The sequence below is a fragment of the Eptatretus burgeri genome, chromosome 5, assembly GCF_056783735.1.
Source record: "Eptatretus burgeri isolate ZD-2024b chromosome 5, Ebu_testis_v1, whole genome shotgun sequence".
Lineage (NCBI taxonomy): Eukaryota > Metazoa > Chordata > Myxini > Myxiniformes > Myxinidae > Eptatretus > Eptatretus burgeri.
Window position 1 is genome coordinate 19,739,685 of NC_140965.1, and position 21,938 is coordinate 19,761,622.

Consider the following 21,938-nt stretch of genomic DNA (forward strand, 5'->3'; position numbering starts at 1 on the left):
GAGAAAAGCCCTTGTCAACCCACCACAGCATGTCAAGTGCGAGAAGAATTGTTTACTTTAAATAAAATAATTAAAAAAATTTTTATCGCTTCCGTGTTTCTTTCTTTAGTTACCATTGAGCTTCATTGTGTCTGTCCAAGCATAACATTTTTACCATTTGAGTTTTTGTCATCAAATCTTCAACGAACCTTTATTATGAAAACATGGAGAATACAAATTAATAAAATATAAAATTTTGTCTAATTTGTGATTTATTAAGACTTTACAGATGGAGTATTGGAGTGCTGGAACGTATCTCCTGTATTTTCGTTAACTTGTGGACCCGTTGGTCCATTTGAATAAATTTTCATGAGTTGTCACGTCCTTGTAGCATACCTGCCTCCTGTACTGCTGGAGCATTAGCTTGCCTTTCACCAAGCACAGATGTGTTTTATATACCTCAACATGGCCTGCATTTAAAACATGGGAATTCTTCCAGGTTCTTTGTAGTTAATTAGCCTAATCAACTCAGGAGATCATGATGATCATTTGGGTGTATCACACTCCACAAAAAACATCACACACACACACATACACATACAAACACCTCATGTATTTATAGGAGATTCTTATGGGAAATAGCTGATCAATCAAGTCATGTTTTCCAGGAAATGTAACCCCAACTTAAACTGTTCATTACAAGTGCTATAAAAGGAGCCATGAGTGTGTGCATGTTCCACCCATTGGATTGATAGTTCGTCTGACTCCATCCAAAATTTCTATACCATGGCCACGAATTTAAGAACCCTTTAGAACCCTTTCAATCAAGCAGAGCTTTCACTGCGGAAGTTACACAGGTTTGCTATTATTTCTGACTATTTTCTCTTAAAATTATGACAGGTTTCTGTGAAGTCGGTGATGGCATGCACGATAGGGGAGCGTTACATATTCTGCTGTTTCAACGTGGGAATGCCCGTTTGCTGTTATGACCATAAGGAGGATGAGAGTAAAAATGGGACAACGTTGGAAAGGGGAGGGGTTGAGGACTTTTGATGGGCGGTGGGCTTGGGGGGGGAGGTTGAAGGTTTGAGTGTGGGGAGGGGATCGATACCTTAAGGTTGGGAGGGTGAGGACTTTGGGTTGGTGGAGAGAGCAGCAAAGATGGGATAGAGTTGGGAGGGGGAGGATGAGGCTTTTTTGTAGAGTTCTTAGAAGTGTGTGTGTGGGTGTGGGTGTGTGTGTGGGTGTGTGTGTGTGTGTGTGTGTGTGTGTGTGTGTATGTGTGCGTGTGTGTGTCGTTGTCGGAGGGAGGGGGTGACACAATCACCCTATGGGTAATATGCTAGGTGCAAGCTCCTATGAAAGGAAACAAGAAACACCAAGTTACCTGTTCCATTAGCCTTACTCGAGCCATCCTCTCCCTCTCCCATTTCTCTTCTCTTCGCTGCAATTCTCTCTCTGCCTCCTCTCTGTGTGCAACACCCATGTTGACATGAGTGTGAGAGCATCGACATGCATTTTATGTCACACTCGTACATAGGTTATGCAAGCAACCGATTTTAACATGCTGCACTGCCTATCTTAGCAACCACCAATAAATTATATTAATGCTTATATGTCATGTATTTTAGAAAAAATATTTATTTATTGAATTTTCATCGAAATACCTCCATTATTTAATACCATCTATAAATAAATATGTTTAATCAATAATATTAATTAAATAATTTACCTCACGAAATTAATTTATTTATTTATTATATCATCAAATGCAATGCAATGGGAACTTGTTCACATGAAAACCAACCAAACTTAAATAACAGGTGATGACAGAGTCTAAAAACATTCTCACAAGACCTGATCAAACAATCAGCCAAATATCCTCTGTTTAACATGATGGAGAAAAACCTTCTCAGCATGTTCCAGAAAATCATCCTTCACTGAACAAATTCTTGCAAATCTAAGTGGCTGAGATGAAAAGACATTGCAACCCATTTTAATTGGTACATTGCTTCATGAAAAGGTGTACAAGACTCCAGGGAAACTGAAATCATCAACTTTATGATATACACTTGTACCAAAACCATTCTGTTCATCTCCAACCAACACATTCAGATATGCAGCAACTGTACAATCATTACCACTCCTGTTTGCAAGTCAGGCTATCTGGATAAATCCTGTGAAGCTGCCTATCAAAAAAAATTACAGCTAACCACACAAATATCACTATATCTGAAAATATATATACAGTATATATATATATCTATATATATATATATATATATATATATATATATATATATATATATATATATATATATATATATATATATATCTATATATTACTAAAACTCTCATCTGGTATGTATGCATGTATGCATGTATGTTCCCGAAATACACCAAAACAGCACACCATAGCACAGAAATTTTAGTGCCACCTTACTCACCATTCGTCTGCAGTTTGCAGTATCAAGTTTCGTTCAAATCGGGCAACGAAAAGATTGTTAAAAAATCAATTCCCGATTCAGTCAAGTACTCTTCGGGAGAATTTGATCAATGCAAACAACCTCAGCGGTTTAGTTCGCTGGAGCGATATATATATATATATATATATATATATATATATATATATATATATATATATATATACATATATATATATATACATATATATACATATATATATATATACATATATATATATATACATATATATATATATACATATATATATATATATATATATATATATATATATATACATATACATATATATATATATATATATATATATATATATATACATATATACATATATATACAGTGGGGAGAACAAGTATTTGATACACTGCCGATTTTGCAGGTTTTCCTACTTACAAAGCACGTGGAGGTCTGTAATTTTTATCATAGGTACACTTCAACTGTGAAAGACGGAATCTAAAACAAAAATCCTGAAAATCACATTGTATGATTTTTAAATAATTAATTTGCATTTTATTGCATGAAATAAGTATTTGATCACCTACCAACCAGTAAAAATTCCGGCTCTCACAGACCTGTTAGTTTTGTCTTTAAGAAACCCTCCCATTCTCCACTCATTACCTGTATTAACTGCACCTGTTTGAACTCGTTATCTGCATAAAAGACAGCTGTCCACACTCAATCAACCAGACTCCAACCTCTCCACAATGGGCAAGACCAGAGAGCTGTCTAAGGACATCAGGGACAAAATTGTAGACTTGTACAAGGCTGGGATGGGTTACAGGACAATAGGCAAGCAGCTTGGTGAGAAGGCAACAACTGTTGGCGCAATTATTAGAAAATGGAAGAAGTTCAAGATAACAGTCAATCTCCCTCGGTCTGGGGCTCCATGCAAGATCTCACCTCGTGGAGCCTCAATGATCATGAGAAAGGTGAGGGATCAGCCCAGAACTACACGGCAGGACCTGGCCAATGACCTGAAGAGAGCTGGGACCACAGTATCAAAGAAAACCATAAGTAACACACTACGCCGTCAGGGATTAAAATCCTACAGCGCACACAAGGTCCCTCTGCTCAAGCCAGCGCATGTCCAGGCCCATCTGAAGTTTGCCAATGACCATCTGGATGATCCAGAGGAGGAATGGGAGAAGGTCATGTGGTCTGATGAGACCAAAATAGTGCTTTTTGGTTTAAACTCCACTCGCCGTGTTTGGAGGAAGAAGAAGGATGAGTACAACCCCAAGAACACCACCCCAACCGTGAAGCATGGAGGTGGAAACATCATTCTTTGGGGATGCTTTTCTGCAAAGGGGACAGGACGACTGCACCGTATTGAGGGGAGGATGGATGGGGCCATGTATCGCGAGATCTTGGCCAACAACAACCTTCCCTCAACAAGAGCATTGAAGATGGGGCGTGGCTGAGTCTTCCAGCATGACAATGACCCGAAACACACAGCGAGGGCAACTAAGGAGTGGCTCTGTAAGAAGCATCTCAAGGTCCTGGAGTGACCTAGCCAGTCTCCAGACCTGAACCCAATAGAAAATCTTTGGAGGGAGCTGAAAGTCTGTGTTGCCCAGCGACAGCCCTGAAACCTGAAGGAGCTGGAGAAGATCTGTATGGAGGAGTGGGCCAAAATCCCTGCTGCAGTCTGTGCAAACATGGTTAAGAACTACAGGAAATGTCTGATCTCTATAATTGCAAACAAAGGTTTCTGCACCAAATATTAAGTTCTGTTTTTCTGATGTATCAAATACTTATTTCATGCAATAAAATGCAAATTAATTATTAAAAATCATACAATGTGATTTTCAGGATATTTGTTTTTGATTCAGTCTTTCACAGTTGAAGTGTACCTATGATAAAAATTATAGACCTCTACGTGCTTTGTAAGTGGGAAAACCTGCAAAATCGGCAGTGTATCAAATACTTGTTCTCCCCACTGTATATATTGTTGTGGTTGACCAAATTCGCAAACCACCATTCAGGTCCCTCAGGTGAGATATCTCGGTAAGTATATGTGTAGTTAGGCCCAAACCCGTTGTCTAGAGGGAATAAATGTCATTCAAGAGGGCTGTGACTCTTCAGGATAGCCGTTTTTCTTTTACTATCTTTATTTTGGACCAACCGCCATGATTACCACCACAACCACAACATCAACCACCAACCACAACGCCGCTTCACCACAACCGCCACGACCTTTACCGTCACAACTCGCCACCATCGCATCACCGTCATCTCGCGCCACTCGTGGGCACCGATGCTGGACTCGTGTAGAGCGCGCACCGAGCAGCGTGTTCAAAAGCATCGCGGACTTTCCGCAGAAAAACGGATCAAAAACGACTCACGCCCACTTTTGTTCCGTCCAATCGGTGAGCGAGGGGCGATTTGGCCCCGCCTCCAGGGCGTTGGAGGGCGGTCGCTATATGCAAATTCATGGATCAAAAAGCATTCACGCCCACTTTTCCTCGGGCCAATGGGGAGCCAGCAAGAGAGGTGAAAGGTCGGAGGCAGAGGGTCAAAGATGAAGGAGCGAGGCCACGGGGGATATAAGGGGCCGCGTTCGTCAGTCGAGGAGTTCAGTTCGCAGGAGGAAGAGTTGAGTTTTGGAGTTCGGAGAAGCAGAGTGCAGTTGGGAGTTCGCGGAGTCGGAGTGAAGAGGACGGAGCTGTGGAGAGGCGGCGGCGGCGAAGGCGGACGAGGGGGTGCTCGCGTCGGATTCGGGGAACTGCGGAGAGAAAGGCCGGCGGCGCGACCGAGGTCGTGGTGGAGACGCTCGTCGCGGGACCCGCGATTTTGTGAAATCCTCCTTTCCCCCGAGCATCAACAACCCCCTCCTGTTTCCCCCCCCCCCGCGCTGAGATAGTGCGACAAGGGGGCCCCTTTCCCACCCCCTACCAGACACTGTCCGTGAGGCCCGCGGAGTTGAGGCACCACCGCCGCTCCGCGTCTCATCATCAGACGGGTAGGCCCGACACGGTCTCGGCCCCAGGCCCGCCTACCCCCTCATCCTGGAGGGTGGTTCTCTTTTCTTTTGCTTTGGGAATATGTGTTGTCGGCGCCGTCTGTGAAGTAAAATTGTATAAGTGTTGCCGTGTGCTCGCGTAGTCGGTATTAGATCTGCATTGTCGCATTTGCTTTTTGTCTTCTTCTTTTCCATGTGCTTTTGGTGGAATTGTATATGTGTGCTTTCCGTTCATCGCGAAATAAATGTGCTTATTATTGAACTGTTTTCCCGCTTCGCTTCGTCTTTTCCTCAATTGAATCCCCATCTTACTTCACGTAAAGGGTTGGTAGTGGGCTGAATACGCCCGATAATTAATCGAACCATCGAGGCCGACGATAACACCGCTCGGTTATCCCGATAGTACAGAATGGGTCGCTTAAGTGGCCCGTGTCCGAAGTCGACCTGCGGCGAGGTGCGATCGCCCGGTCTACCCTCCGTGTGGGTACTTAGGTAGGTCGAATTTGGCGAGCAACCCTATCCCACGCGGGGGCCGATTGGCTCGATCGCGGTGAGACCGAAAGGTCCACCCGTGACTGGTTCCCGGCGTTAGTCCGAGAGGGTCATGACTGGATTGTCCGTCCGGTGGGCGACGTGCCGCGATTCGAGTTACGTGGCCGTTCGCACGCCGGCGGGCGCGAATCCGCGACAATATATATATATATATATATATATATATATATATATTTTTTTTTTTGAAATGATTTTTTCATCAACCGCTGTCACAACGGGAACCCAACGGGTTCACGGGTCGTCTAGTATGTATATAAATATCGATCTATACATATATATTTATATTATAGATACATATATATATATATAGATACATATATATATATATTATAGATACATATATATATTATAGATACATATATATATTATAGATACATATATATATATATATATATATATATATATATATATATATATATATACATATACACACACACACCGGTAGGCGGCATTGGGTCGCCGGGCATGGAAACTATAAGATATAGAGCAAAATGGATGTCATATAGCGGATAGGGAATCACCATAAGATTATGCATATCAAATCTCATCCAGTTCCATCTACTGATAACCACTCGGTATCCATTTGAATGAAAAGTACCAAAAATGCGGTTTGAAATCGGAAATCCCCAAAGTTCGAGGGGGTGCTGTGGGTGAACAAATATCTAAATCGAAAATCTGGCTCGATGGTTTGTGCACAATGTATTCCAGACGATTCGTGTGAATTTTCATGACCATCCGACCATAACCCGAGGAGGAGTAGCATTTGGCACGAAGGCACCTCCAGCTCTCGCATATTATCGATTTTTGCACCAATTGACCTTTGACCCCTGACCTAAGCGAAATCGGTCAATATGTCCTGAGGCAAAGTTGTAGTACTCATTGAGTACCATGAACCTGCAAAGTTTAATTCGTATCGATGCACTCACCTAGTCGCTTGGGGGGCCTTCAATTGTCGCGCATACCCTAATTGTAGGGGGAGCTGCGGGTAAAGTATTCCATCCATATATCACAAAAACCGGAATATATTTGATGGAGCATCACCTGTAGATCATTCGTGCCAAATTTCATAACCCTACGTGGGATAATGGCTTACGGAATTGATTTTGCGTGAACGGTAACGATTTTGAAGGTTTTTCGGTTGTTGCCAGGGAAAGAAAGCGTCCCAAGCAACCATCACAATGTCCAAAGCACTAGGTCATAAGATGTACCTACCACCCGACTTCGGTCTAAATCCGCCCACGTTTACTACAAATTATGCGGATGACAAACGAACAAACATCCAAACAAACAGACAGAATTACTGACATTAAGGGTCACCTATTTCAGCGACCCAATATATTGTTACGGCTGTGGAAATTTGCAATACACCAGAAAACACCATCAGGTTAGATATATCGATAAGTTCATGTGTAATTAGTCCACACCCGTTGTTTAGAGGGAATATGTGCGATTCATCCGGGCTGTGACGCTTTGAGTTAGCCATTTTTCTTTATCTATCATTATTTTGGACCAATCACCCCCCAACAACCAAATTGCCACCACCAACAACGCCCCTGAACAACTACACCAAACCACCACTACCTTCACCTCCACAACCCCACCCCGCAAGCATCGCCTAAAGGAGCTCATCGACCACGCCAGGGGCACGGAGTCAGGCACGTTACGCTGACATTGCGGCAAGCCCGCCATCGTGCCACGAGGGCACGGATAAGACCCCTTTGGTCTCGTGGACCTGGCCGCTCACCCAGGTCCCACATACATTTGGTCCATGGACCTGTCTGCCCCCTTGCCTATGAGGGTGGCTTTTATTTGCTTTTTATGTAAATGTGTGTCTGGCGCCAGTCTTTTAAGTAAACCTGAATAAGTGCTTGTACATTGCTGTATTCGGTTGTAACTCTGCGTTGTGTTCTTGCTTTGACTGTATATACGTGCTTGCTTTCACTGTATGGCTGTAAATACGTGCCTTGTCTGCGTATGTAATAAACTACTTGCTTGTTGAACTGTTTTCCTGTTTCGTTGCATCCTTTCCTTCGTTTGAAAGTTCCATCTTGCATCAAGTAAGGGATTGGTAGTGGGTTTAGAAACTCTGGAAATAATCTGAACCGTCGAGGTCGGTGATAACTCCGCTCGGTTATCCCCCTTTAGCACAGAATGAGCTGCTTAAGCGGTTCGTGTCCGGAGCCGACCTGCGGCGTGGTACAACTCCTCGGTACGCTAACCACGCGGGTACTTAGGTATATCGACATTCGGCGATTCACCCTATTTCACGCGGGTAGAATGCGGACTGGGTTGTGGTGAGGTTAAACCCCCACCCGTGGCTAGCTCCTTGGCGGTAGTTCCAAGAGGGTCACGACTGAATTGTCCATTCCGGTGGGTGATGCGGTCGCCATTCGAGTCAAGTGGCCGATCGCACGCCGGGCGGGCGAAATTCGTAACAATATATATATATATATATATATATATATATATATATATATATATATATATATATATATATATATATATATATATGACCCTCTAAAGAGAGAATGCAGGCCGTAGCTGCTCCTGTGGTTGGCTGCGAGTGCCTCGGAAGCAGTGCGGGAAAGAGAGCGGCACTTGTATTTGTGTAAGAATTGTGTTGTTCAGCCGGTGAATCACCCAGATGGCAGAGCATTGGTACGGTTTGCCAGAGGACCTGGGTTTGATTCCCAGGTCCTCACGTGGTTTAAAATTTTCCATATGTATTTATAATTAACCTCCGCTATCGAAGATCGGAGGTTACTGTTTTCACCCCTTTCTGTTTGTTTGTTTGTTTGTGAACATTATTACGGAAAAACTCCTCGACGGATTTCGACGAAACTTGGTGGGGGGATTAGGTATGGTCCAAGGATCATGCCATTCGATTTTGGACTTGGTCCAAAATCCAATATGGCTGCTATGGCGGCCATTTTGAAAAAATATTTGAATTTTTTTCTTTTGCATTTCTACATGTTTAAGTGATTTCCAACCCCCCCTCCCCCACCCCCCAAAAAAAAATTGGTAGAGAAAAAAAACTTTTGCAAGTTTTTTTACAACACAATTTGGATTTTTTTTTTTTGCATTTCTACATGTTAAGTGATTTCCAACAAAAAACATGCCAAAATTATAATTGCGGCTGATTTTGGAACTTCAGGTGGATATACCAACGTAAAATCAATTTCTGTCTCAAGGAATCTAGTTATGACGAATGATTTGATTATGTAAAAGTTAAAAGTAAAAGGGAAAGTTGCAAACTTTAACTCTGTGAGCACTGTTGACTTCAAATTGAATGAATAGGATATCAGGTTCACTTGCGTGACCCAGCAGTATTGGCGGCGGAGGTTTTGCACTCTACCGAGTGCTCCCCCTCAAGTTACTTCAGTGCACATCATGACAAAATTGGATTATTAAAATGTTTCACAAATTGGCATTATGGGATATTTCAGAAACACAATGTTTGAAGTTGCCGGTGACTTCAAAGGAATTGGTTCACTGTCATGTTATTTCTAAAACAATATCAGAGGAAAATGAAGAAGAGCATCAGCAGGCCGATAAAAGAGAAATATGTAAGTATTCTTACCGTGGTATGTACACCATGCGTGCCTCCCTCTCTTTCTCCAGCTCAATCTGCTGTTCGAGAACTTGGCACAACCATCTGCTCTCTGCTAAACTTCTCTCACATCTTTCCTTTGCCACTGTGCTTCGCTCCTCATCTGCTTTCTCCATTGCTTCCAGCAGCTTTTTGTCTTGTTCCTGCAAGAACAAAACGTAATTTGCATACATCGTGAGCATTTTGGGCTGACAGGATGGCTTGGAGGTATACACACTTGCCTCTAAGCTGTCTAGCTTGGCTTAGAATCACGACTCAGCTTTAAACTGTCATCCCGGTGTTTCACAAGCAAGGCGATTCAGGAATGGGTGTGCCGTCCCTCGGATGGACGTTAAACGGGCGTACCGGCTGTCAGCATTTGTTGGTGGATGTTAAAGATCCCACGGTGTCCTTCGCGAAGAGTCGGCCAGCTATTGCCAGCATCATGGCCAAATTCCAAATTTCTGCCTTAACCAGCACAGGGCATTGTATCAGTGGCACAACCACACCCTCAGGCAATCAAGCTACCTCACAGCCTTCTCTGCATACAAATTAAGAAGGATTAGCATTTTGAACATAATGAATATTATGAACCCTGATATATACATATATATACATATATATATATATATATATATATATATATAAAAACGTATTTTAGTTTTTATCCTAAGTTGCCCTGAAGATGTTGTTTTATTCTAATGAGGGTGAACCGCAATATGTGGGCTTGTGAGGGGGACAGGCTAATTACCCCCTTCCCTAAATGTTATGAATGAGCCAGCTGGGTTTTTAAGAAACAATCTGATTGTGACATGGTAATTTTCCTGAGGTGAGCTCAGTTTCCAGAGGATTACAAAATAAATTTACACTGCGACATTCATTCAGGATTTGAACCCACAACCACAGCCGGTGTTATTTTATCATCACCGAACCTACCTATATGATGCTCAGTTTCTTCGAGTGATGACAAGCAGAGAAAAAAAAACGATGAGACTGACTTAGAAATAAGAAACTGAAGTGGGAAAAGAGAGATATTGAAATTCAAAAGCGACGCAGCAGAATACTGCACCGAGAGCAATTGTAAAATGCAGTCGACTGTATGTGCATGATACAGGGAAATGATACTGCACTGATAGTAATACGAGCACAGTAAAGATATGATGATCATATGAAAGTGAGTATGGAAAACGACCAGCAGAAAACAAGGATGGGGTGGGGGGGGGGGGAGTTGCATCAAAAAGTGTCAGGAAGTGAGAAAAAAAACCGGAAAAGAACATCAGATATGGAGAACATCAAACCCAACAAACATCTGCAACAGCTTGCTCACCAGATCTTGTTGTACCTCCCTCGCCCTTTGCCTCAACTTCACCTCCACGTGCTTGTTCAAGCAATGTCTTGGATTGGGTGAGGATGCATGTTGGTGAGGGCTAGAGATATGAAATGCAAGAGCAATGAGTAATGAGTGACTGTTACAGCAAAACACACGAGACAAGAAACTAAAGACGCAAGAGGCTGTTTGGCCCATCATACCTTGTTACACAAATCAAAACGACATCTCCAGACTGACAAAATAGTTGTGCTGGCACCCTAACCTTTAAGTTGTCTGGTCCTGGGTTCGATTTTGACTACAAACTGTCATTGTTGCGCCTTTGCTGGCAGGACGTTCACAAAAAAAGGACACTGCATAATGGAGTATGATGTCTATTTTGAAGGCAGGTTAAGCTGGCCTGTAAGCTAATGTTCTCCTGCAGACGTTATGAATGCTTCGTCTCACAAATCATTAAAACCCCCTTTAATCGTTTATCTGAGGCTCATAGCAGCGCTTGCAAATAAATCACATGCAGGACAAAGACATGAGTAGACATCAGTGTGCGTAGACATGAGTGCACATGCAAAACACTTGGATATTTGTAGATGATGGAAAAAGAATCATTATTTAATTTGAGAAGTGTTTGGTTGTTAGTGTGTTTATTTTACTTCCTAGCACTCATGAACCGCTGGACGGAATGAGTTGGAAAATGGTGGTTGTACTCGGGATGTGCACGGGAAGGTTTTTGGAAGTAAAAAAAAAAATCAATAGTCCCAGGAGTTCAGGGTTGGGAATAGGGGAGAGGGTGAAGTTGGGGGGGCACCCCAATTATCTCTATATAAGGAAATAATATGTAAGAAATAGCACCACTCCTGGAAGGAGGGAGAATGACAAGTTATACTAAAATACACCAATTCTGGAGTTTTCCCGTCTGCAACCCTGGCGGGAGTTATCCTGTCCGCAACCCTGGCGGGAGATATCTCATGCATGATTCTGAAGAAATTAGCCCATCCATAATGATGGGTTCTTCGCTGGTATATATTATACATGAGATTTCAATCTGGGCTCTGAGTCTCATGAGTCATCAGTTCAGATGGGAACACTAAACAGGCCAACTTCTTAATATAATCCTCAACTACATCTCATTACACAACCTGCATATCCCATGTAATGTACTGACAGTGGCAATAAACACATTGTATTGTTCATATTGAAGAGTTGCATGTGACGTCACTTTCTGATTTTGCACTCGACAATAAACCCACGGCCATCATGTCGATGATGTACACCATATGGTTCACAACAGATTCTAATGTAAATTTGTGCATTTCAAAGTGAAAATGGTTGTCATTTACTTTGTATTTGGGTGTTCAAACCGGTCTGATCGAGAGAAGGACAGGTCATCCTTTCGTTTTCCAGCAATAATCACCTACCAGGGCCTTCAGATGGAGGAATTGTTATGAAAACGGGAATCTGTTCTGCTCTTGCATATGGCAGCTTGGCTGTCGGGTAGCTATCATTTCTTGGAGCGTGGTTGTGCCACTGATGCTGTGCCCCTCTACCAGTACACTGGTACTCATTTCGCCGACCTCAGAAGGATGACAGGCTGAATCGATCCCACCTGGTGGTAATTCAGTAGCCAACGGGGCTCAAACTCAGGACCCTAAGATCCCTAACCACCCTAACCAATAAGCCAACACCAGGCTTCAAAATGGTGATCAAAATGGCTCGGTAATATTTCCCAAGCTGACCTGATTGAAGCTAAGCAAGATAGTCAAGTTTGCAGCGATCACTTCATCAGGTTAGCATTTTGTTACTTTGAGTTAAATGATTGAAAAACATTTCAACTCTTCTGGTTTATTTAATGTTGTCATGTGCATTGGCTAATTTCACTGTAATCTGTTGTTCATGCCCTCAATTTGTTCCTTTTTCTTGAGGAACACATGAAAGTCAATGGGGGAAAAAATATTAAAAAACCGAATGTACAAATTTTCAAGAACGTTTACACTGCACTTTGAAAATCGAGGGATGGGTCTTCCTCCACTCTTCCCTCCAGGTCTTCAAAACAGCTGTTCACCACCATCTCATGTCTTCTCCCATCCAAAACCACGATCTGTTCTACCCCTGCTAATCTATGCCAAATTCCCTGCTTTTCTTCTTGAAAGTCCCTGTCGTGTAAGGACATGAAAGTCCCTGTCGTGTGCATCTTGTTTACCCTGTGTACCCGCCCCATCCCTCTCCATTCTACAGATCTCATGTCTCTGTTCCCCATTGTTTTTTCATTTCCTCTCCCGCCCCTCTTGTCTCCTGCTCCCCTTGTCATACGTTCTGTGTGTTAGCTTTCATACGAGCCTCGACAGTGTATACAAAAACAAAACAAAATGGGTGTCGGTGTATGCACTGACAAGAGCATAATTTCACCAATATTGTCACCAATTAATTTATCCGAAAAACCAAACACATCTTTTTCTTAAAACTTCTTCTTCTTCATATTCTTCCTCTTCTTCTATTTTTTTGAGCTCATAAAATTGGGAAATTATGTACTCATATGATCGAAGTGGGGATAGACAGTAACTGGCAAATTGGATGGAGTTTTGAGAGGTGTATTGCCTTGTATATTGAGACGCAGATCTTTTGGATGTTAATCCTTCGTCAGAGCAAAAGGCTGCACCAACCAAGTTGGTCCGTCCCGATATAAAGAGACGTGTGTGTATATACACTACCAGTCAAAAGTTTTAGAACACCCCCATTTTTCAGTTTTTACTGAAATTTAAGCAGTTCAAGTCCAGTGAATAACCTGAAATGGTACAAAGCTAAGCGGTAAACTGCCAGGTTAAAAAGAAAGAAGTTAAAGTTACCAAAAACTGAAAAAGAATGTAAATTTCAGAGTTGTTAAAAAAGGCCCTTTTCAGGGAACAAGTAATGGGTTAGCAACTGTAGCTGTTCTGCAGCAATCGAAGTAAATTAAGCCTTGAAAGTTTACGCAAACAATTCCGACAGGTGTCCCAACATTTGTTGATTAGTTACAAACCCTCTGTCTGTATAAAAGCAGTGTTAGAACAGACTGTGTTGCTACACCATCTGAAGCATTATTTGGACAACATTGCACTGCAGGAAGTAGTATATTGCAATCATATTGGTGAGAAAAAAACAATTAACAAAGGAAGACAGACAGACCATTATAACCCTTAAAAGTGTAGGTCTTTCCTTTACAGAAATTGCAAAGGAAGCCAAGGTGTCAGTGAGTACACTTTCCTACACGATCAAAAGGCACTTGGAAACTGGAGGAAACTGACAGGAAGAGGTCTGGCAGACCCAAAGCCACAACACAATCAGAAGACAAGTTTCTGAGAGTCAACAGCTTGCGTGATAGGCGGCTCACAGGACAGCAGCTTCAAGCACAGCTTAACACTGGTCAAAGTAAGGAAGTCTCAGTTTCAACTGTGAAGCAAAGACTTCGAGCTGCAGGTTTGACAGGTCGAGTGGCAGTGAGAAAGCCATTGCTAAGATGGCAAAATAACAAAAAGAGGCTTGCTTGGGCCATGAAGCACCCCAGTGGACTACTGAAAACTGGAAGAAGGTCTTATGGACCGATGAATCAAAGTTTGAAATCTTCGGTTCATCACGCAGGATTTTTGTACGCCGTCGAGTCGGCGAAAGGATGGTTCCTCAGTGTGTGACACCAACTGTCAAACATGGAGGAAGAAGAGTGATGATCTGGGGCTCTTTTGCTGGATCCAGAGATGGCGCCTTGCACCCTGAACCAAAAGGACAACCACAGCATTTTGCAGCGCCATGCAATAACCTCTGGTCTACGCCGAGTTGGTCAGCGGTTCATTCCAAAGCAAGATAACGACCCAAAACATAACTCCAGGCTATGTCATAACTACCTTTGAAGAAAAGAACAAGACGGTAGGCTTCAAATCATGGAATGGGCAGCACAGTCTCCAGACTTCAACCCCATCGAGCTGGTTTGGGATGAACTGAACAGAAGGGTGAAAGCAAAGTAACCTACAAGTGCAACACATTTGTGGGAACTTCTGCAACAGTGTTGGGAAGAACGTTCCGAACAATATTTGATTTCCATTGTAGAAAGAAGGCCACGAGAATGTTCAGCTGAGATATCTGCAAAAGCTGGCTACTTTGACAAGTCAAAAATGTAGATTAAATTTTGTTCAACAAAACGATTCCATGATTTCTTTTTTATTTGCAATTGTTTATTTGTTCTATGCTTCAATTTCAGCATACATTGAAACATTAAACTGCTGAAATTTCAGTAAAAACTGGAAAAATGGGGGTGTTATAAAACTTTTGACCGGTTGTGTATATTTATAAGCCTGGTGTTGGCGCAGTGGTTAGGGCAGCGGCTTGGGATCCAAAAGGTCCTGAGTTCAAGCCCCATTGGGCCACTGAATTAATACACCAGGGGGTTGACTCAGCCTGTCATCCTTCCGAGGTCGGCGAAGTGAGTACCAGTATACTGGGCCGGTGTATACCCTGGTTAAAATAGGTGTACCATATCCCTGTGTCGTAAGAGGCGACCAGGGTTGCATCAGGAAGGGCATCCGGCGTAAAACATGTGCCAAATCACTATGCGGATCATACGGATGATCCGCTGTGGCGACCCCTAACGGGAGCAGCCGAAAGAAGATATATGTATGTATGTATGTATGTATGTATGTATGTATGTATGTATGTATGTATGTATGTATATATACATATATATATATATATATATATATATTTGTTGCGAATCTGGAAGCCATGAGCACACAACATTCAGGTCCTATAGTTCAGTTATTTCGATAAGCAAATGTGGATAGATAGCTCCCTTTCCCTCGTCCAATGGGTGAATAAATGTATTTGCGCTGTGAGAGATTTTTATAGTTAGGATTTTTACGTCAGCACCATCTTCAGCAACATTGCTCTGCTCGCGGCATTCTCCCAGAGCTCACCAGCAAGCACGTGCATGGCAGCACGTACGTGGGCGGAGTTCACGAAGGCCTGACGTATCTCTCGCAAATCCTCGGCAGATCGGGGACGAGGTGGCCGTAAGTCAGTCAAAGGACAGAGAGTGAGCTCCAAGAGAAGCACAGCCTCTTCGGGGGGCGGGGAATCAAGACGCCCGACACGCCCCTCCCCGACCAATGATGGAGAGGCAACGGAGTTCCCCGGCGAATGAGGTGCGCGGAGGGGTGAGACGCGTTGCCCCCGCCCCGACAAGGGGCGAGTAGAAATAGACGGGATAGGCGGTGTGAAAAGGGTCTTCTTCGTCTTTGTCTCTGTCTTCTTGTGGTCGCCTGGTCTCCTGGTCGCTTTGGACCCGTGTCGCCGCTCCTGGACTCATGTCGCTGGTGGTCTTCTGGCTCTCGTCTCATTGCTGGCTCTGGATGCGTCGCAGCGATCCCTCACCTCGTCTCGCCGGTGTCTGGATTTGGCTCGCCTCTCACTGGTGTCCGGTTCGAATCAGTTCGAAGACCACACGAGGTGGACAGGTCCAAGGTAGAATCTGGTCTTCAGCTCGCTTTCCCTCCAAGCTGGAGGCCCCAATAAAGAACACTTGGGGTCTGTTTCGTGTGTGTGTGTGTGTGTGTGTGTGTGTGTGTGTGTGTGTGTGTGTGTGTGTGTGTGTGTGTGTGTGTGTGTGTGTGTGTGTGTGTGTGTGGGGCGCCAGTCTGGTAAGTAGGAAATTGTATAAGTGCCTTGCTGTACATACGTGCCTCTTATATTCAGATAACTCTGCTTCTTGCGTGCTTCCCTGCCCCATTATAAATAAACCCATGTGTTAAATGTATCGGTTCGTTTTGTGTTTCTTTTATTGGTTTAACACGGTGCGTGTTGGAGGATTAGCCAGGCGGTTGCCGCTGTAAAGGGACATTTGGACCGATGGAAGCTCGGTGACCATCCGCTCGGGTCGCACATGGTTCGAGTACGCTAGCGGTTCGTTCCGTACGAGCATCGTCGAGGGTGAATTTCCCCGGGAGTTGGACGACGTGGGTATTTAGGTAAATTGAAATTGGCAATCGACCCTACCACATGTGGTCGACCTATTGGCAAACTTTGGTCCGATAAGGGACCCATCGGCTCCGGAGTTATCCGGGGGTGACGACCTATAAATTCCGGGTGATCGGTGGAGCCGACCCTACTGCTCCATCTAGTGGTCGTGCTCACAGCCGATACCCGGCCCCGCAACAATATATACAGTATATATTGTTGTGGTTGACGAAATTCGCAAACCACCATTCAGGTCCCGTAGGTGAGATATCTCTGTAAGTATATGTGTAGTTAGGCCCAAACCCGTTGTTTAGAAGGAATAAATGTCATTCATTCGGGCTGCGACCCTTTTAGATAGCCGTTTTTCTTTTACTGTCTTTATTTTGGACCAGCCGCCATTACTACCACCACAACCACCACCAACCACGTCTCAACAGCATCACACAACAACCACCAACCGCAACGCCGCTTCACAACAACAACAACGCCAACAGCCACGACCTTTACCGTCACATCTCGCTCTCGCAACCATCGCATCACCGCCATTCCCGCGCCGCTTGTGGGCACCGATCCTGGACTCGTACAGGGCGCGCACCGAGCAGCGGGTGCAAAAACACCAGCCTTTCCGAGAAATCTGGATGAAGAATCATTCACGCCCACTTTTCCTCTGTCCAATGGGGAGCCAGCCAGAGGTGAAGGGTCGAAGGTGAAGGAGCGAAGCCCCGGGGGCTATAAAGGGCCGCGTTCGCTCGCCAACAAGGCAGTTGTTGAGGGAGTTTCTGAATCGGGAGAGAAAAAGAGTTTCAGAATCGCAGTTGGAGGGAGTCGGGCAGTTGGACGGAATCGAGGCAGTTGTTGAGGGAGTTTCTGAATCCGGAGAGAAAAAGAGTTTCTGAATCGCAGTTGGACGGAGTTGAGAAGAGTGGAGAGTGGGAGAGTTGGAGAGTTGTGGCGGCGGCGAAGGCAGTCGAGAGGGCGCTCGTGTCAGAGTCGGGGAGCTGCGGAGAGGGGAGGCCAGTAACGCGACCGAGGTCGCGGTGGAGTCGCTCGTCGCGGGACCCAAGCCAGCGAGATATCCTCAATCCCCCGAGCATCAACAACCCCCTCCTGTTTCCCCCCGCGCTGAGATAGTGTGAGAAGGGGGCCCCGTTCCCACCCCATTCCAGGCAGTGCCAGCGAGGCCCGCGGAGTCGGGGCACCACCGCCATTTTTGCGGCTCATCACCAGAAGGGTAGGCTCGACGCGGTCTCGGCCCCAGGCCCGTCTGCCACCCTCATCGTTGAGGGTGGTCCCTTTTTCTTTTGCTTTGAGTATATGTGTTGTCGGCGCCGTCTGTGAAATAAAACTGTATAAGTGTTGCCGTGTGCTCGGTAGTCGGTAGTAGATCTGCATTGTTACATTTGCTTTTTGTGCAGAATTGTTGTGCTTCTTCTACTTTTACATTTGCTTTTGGTGTATAATTGTATATGTGTGTTTTCCGTTTGTCGCGGAATAAATGTGCTTTATGTTGAACTGTTTTTCCCGTTTCGCTTCGTCTTTTCCTTTATTGAATCTCCATCTTACTTCACGTAAAGGGTTGGTCGTGGGCTAAATACGCCCAATAATTAATCGAACCGTCGAGGTTGACGATAACACCGCTCGGTTATCCCGATAGTACGGAACGGGTCGCTTAAAGTGGCCCGTGTCCGAAGTCGACCTGCGGCGAGGTGCGATCGCCCGGTCTACCCTCCGTGTGGGTACTTAGGTAGGTCGAATTTGGCGAGCAACCCTATCCCACGCGGGGGGCCGATTGGCACGATCGTGGTGAGGCCGAAAGGCCCACCCGTGACTAGTTCCCGGCGTTAGTCCGAGAGGGTCACGACGGGATTGTCCGTCCGGTGGGCGACGTGCCGCGATTCGAGTTACGTGGCCGCTCGCACGCCGGCGAGCGCGAATCCGCAACAATATATATATATATATATATGTTAATTTTCCTTATCGGTGCTTATCAATTCACTTATAAAATCCATAATGTCCCTTTTTGTGCAACCATGGCACTCACTGTATTATTCATAACAAGGTTTTCTTGATATAAAATATGAATTATATGAATTGTGCAGTGAACAGATTGTTTTAACCCAAGAAATAATTATATATTTATGAGCTCTGTGGATCATTTTTCAATCCGATTCTTATCGACTGTATTTAATTGTCTTCTTGATTTTTTTTATCCTTTGCCCTTGTGCAATTCAGTCTGTCTTTCCTTTCGTCCATCTCGGCCGGGGTTCTTCGGATCGTGTATCAGTCTGTATCATTTGTATAGTCTTTTTATCTTACATAATCTATATTTTAATATCAACAAAATCACCAGTTTCATGCCATGATTTGATGATTAAGGTTGCAAAATCTGCTTTCTTCAAGCTTTATGGATCAATGCCTTCACGTTAAGAAATCTTCTGTCTACATTTGCCTTGCATCTGCTAGTAAATCATCACAATACTTCAAAAAACTCTCGCAAGAATGCAAATGTGGGCTGCTCAAGCAGGTGAGTATATCATAAACATGGCGGACGCACATTTGTTTTAACCCATAATGCACAGTTACACGATGTCATTGCAACCCTCCGATATTTTGGTTTACCATAAGTTGAAAATTTGTGCACACGGTTACTCTGCACTGAAGCTATTGTGCAAAGCACATATTTGTACCCAAAGAGTTTTCTGCATGAATAACTTGCATCGCGTGTAACTTTATGAACAATGTAGTATGGACCCCACTTTATGGGGGGGGGGAGTGATTTCTCTGTATATTTTTTCTGACTATTGAAGAACTCGCCCGTCGGTCCAGAATTATGGATCGGAAATTGTCACAGAATTGGCATATTTTAATATGTCTTGAAATAGCCCTTCCTACAAGGACAGATGCTATGCCATCCATATTTACAGAGAGAATCCTGCAACAAAAAAAAACAAGCACGAATAATGGCAGTGGACCCATAATACCGTTCTATCACCGATTCTCACCCGAGTTCTGCCTGCTTCCTTCGCTTTTCATCCATTTTCCTTTGCCGTGTTTCCATCTCCAAATGCTCCTGTTCCCTCATCAACAAGACGCACTCTCTCGCCAAATGTTTGGCCTAAATATAAAAATAAACAATGAAAACCACAGTGATGTGGAACATCGACAATGACAACTGACTGACCCATTGATCCCAAAAGCACCTCAGCAGTTAATATAATGATCTTAGTTTCTCTCTCCACATGCACAAACTCTAACACCGTTTCATCAGTCACTTTTACAACAACGTGGCATCAGCCACACACCCTCACCCACTTCATACTCTCTGCCCCAATCCACACAACTGCTATTTCATTTCCCCCTCTCCGTTTTCAATTTTTCCACTCACCCACCATTCATCTCTGACCCAATTCCACCTTAACCTTTGTACTACTACCCTACAATTAATGACTGGCCATTCTCGTGAAGTACTCGCCAGTCTCTCACCAAATAGTTACAGTGTGTCTATCACCACCGACCTGTCTCACATCTATCTTACCTCTTCCTCTCTTTCCTTTAGTTCAGCCATTTGCTTCTGCAGCACCTCTGCATGTATTTTCTGTCTTTCTCTCTCCCTGCATCTTTTCTCCTCCATGCAGCGAGCTCTCTCGGCCCTTTCCAAAGCTGGCTTCTTGGCTTCCAGAGTACGCTCTTGACTGTGCGCCGTTTCCACCTGGCATGGTGGAAGGTGGGAGAAGTTGCAACTAATGTGATCCACAATTGGATTAGTGTGTATGAGCAGAGATAGGTTGTAGTTTACGATCTGAGCTAATGACACCAGATGGCTTTGGTAAAGCAGAAACATCCAAAAAAGCTGAAAGTACGGCACACCTTTTTGAGTTCGGCACAACGCACATCCAAGTTTGTGGCAACGGAAGCACTTTGACAGTCATCCCAGGCCTGATAGAAAAAGAGAGACCACTGTGACATTTAACATCAATCATTACACTCTCCCATTACGTATTATAAACTGCACAATGTGGCCTTTTCCATTCCAATGTGGCATTTGACTCATAAATCACAATTGTCTGTGATATAATGTATGCGGCACAGCCTTGCAAACACATAACATGCCAAAGGGTGCTATCAAATAACTGAACCCCAGAAAAATATTTCACAGCCAAAAACATGACTTGTATCGAAATGCCAACAGAAAAACCCACCCATAAGTGGAAAGAACATGTGTGATGGCAGTTCAAAACTACATAACAAAGGACAAACATCTCTTCCAAGTTGCACTTCTTTGAGGATAACGTTGAGGGAATATTTTTCACTCTCTTGCAGGAGTAAGAGGAAAGAAAGGAATGTTGTGGATGCTCAGTGAAAGTAAGGAACATATGGAAGGGTGAGAAGAGGGGAGATGGTGGGGCTCAAATAATATCCACCATTTTGCTTCTGTAATAAATAGATGGCTCAGAACGACGTACATACAAGCGACCATGCTTGAGGGGTCTGTAAGGTTCACCACAGCAAGGGGCTTAAAATCAGAGATGGGGAATCCCCCACCATTGAAATAAATGTTGACGCCCAGCCAGCCGGACGGACGACCCGAGTGACAACAATATCCCCCTTCCGCCACGCGGAGGGGATAAAAAAAACTGAGAGATGGTTTGAAACATTTAAATAAAAGGATATAGTGAAGGAGTAAAAAAGCAGTTGTTCCAACTTGAAATTTCCATCTTGCATTTCCTGTTTGGCAATAATCTGATATATGTAAAGCTCAATTCATGTTTGTTTGCATATATATATATATATATATATATATATATATATATATATATATATATATATATATATTTATATATATATATATATATATATATATATATATATATATATATATATATATATATATATATATTTCAAAAATTTTTTTTAAAAACAACTGCATCAAATCCAACCAAATTTTGCATGTTGCCTAAGAGTACCCCAAGTATGATTTCTGTCTGAGCAGAATATTCAAAGTGGGGGTAAGACCCAAATTCTCTGTATGTAAATGTGTAGCGTATAGCGCCATCCGATGGTAGCCGGTT

General features: G+C 43.7%; 1 protein-coding gene across 1 annotated transcript in view; it reads right to left on the reverse strand.

The window, feature by feature from the left end:
• Positions 1 to 21,938, reverse strand: part of TCHP (trichoplein keratin filament binding) — a 41,548-nt gene that overhangs the window by 9,037 nt on the left and 10,573 nt on the right. Inside the window, exons 6-11 of the mRNA XM_085880916.1 lie at positions 20,737 to 20,805; positions 20,405 to 20,578; positions 19,872 to 19,984; positions 10,894 to 10,993; positions 9,558 to 9,730; positions 1,367 to 1,448 (exon numbers count right to left, since the gene is read on the reverse strand). Of these exons, the coding sequence (XP_085737042.1) occupies positions 1,367 to 1,448; positions 9,558 to 9,730; positions 10,894 to 10,993; positions 19,872 to 19,984; positions 20,405 to 20,578; positions 20,737 to 20,805 (711 nt within the window). The remainder of the gene's footprint in view (positions 1 to 1,366; positions 1,449 to 9,557; positions 9,731 to 10,893; positions 10,994 to 19,871; positions 19,985 to 20,404; positions 20,579 to 20,736; positions 20,806 to 21,938) is intronic.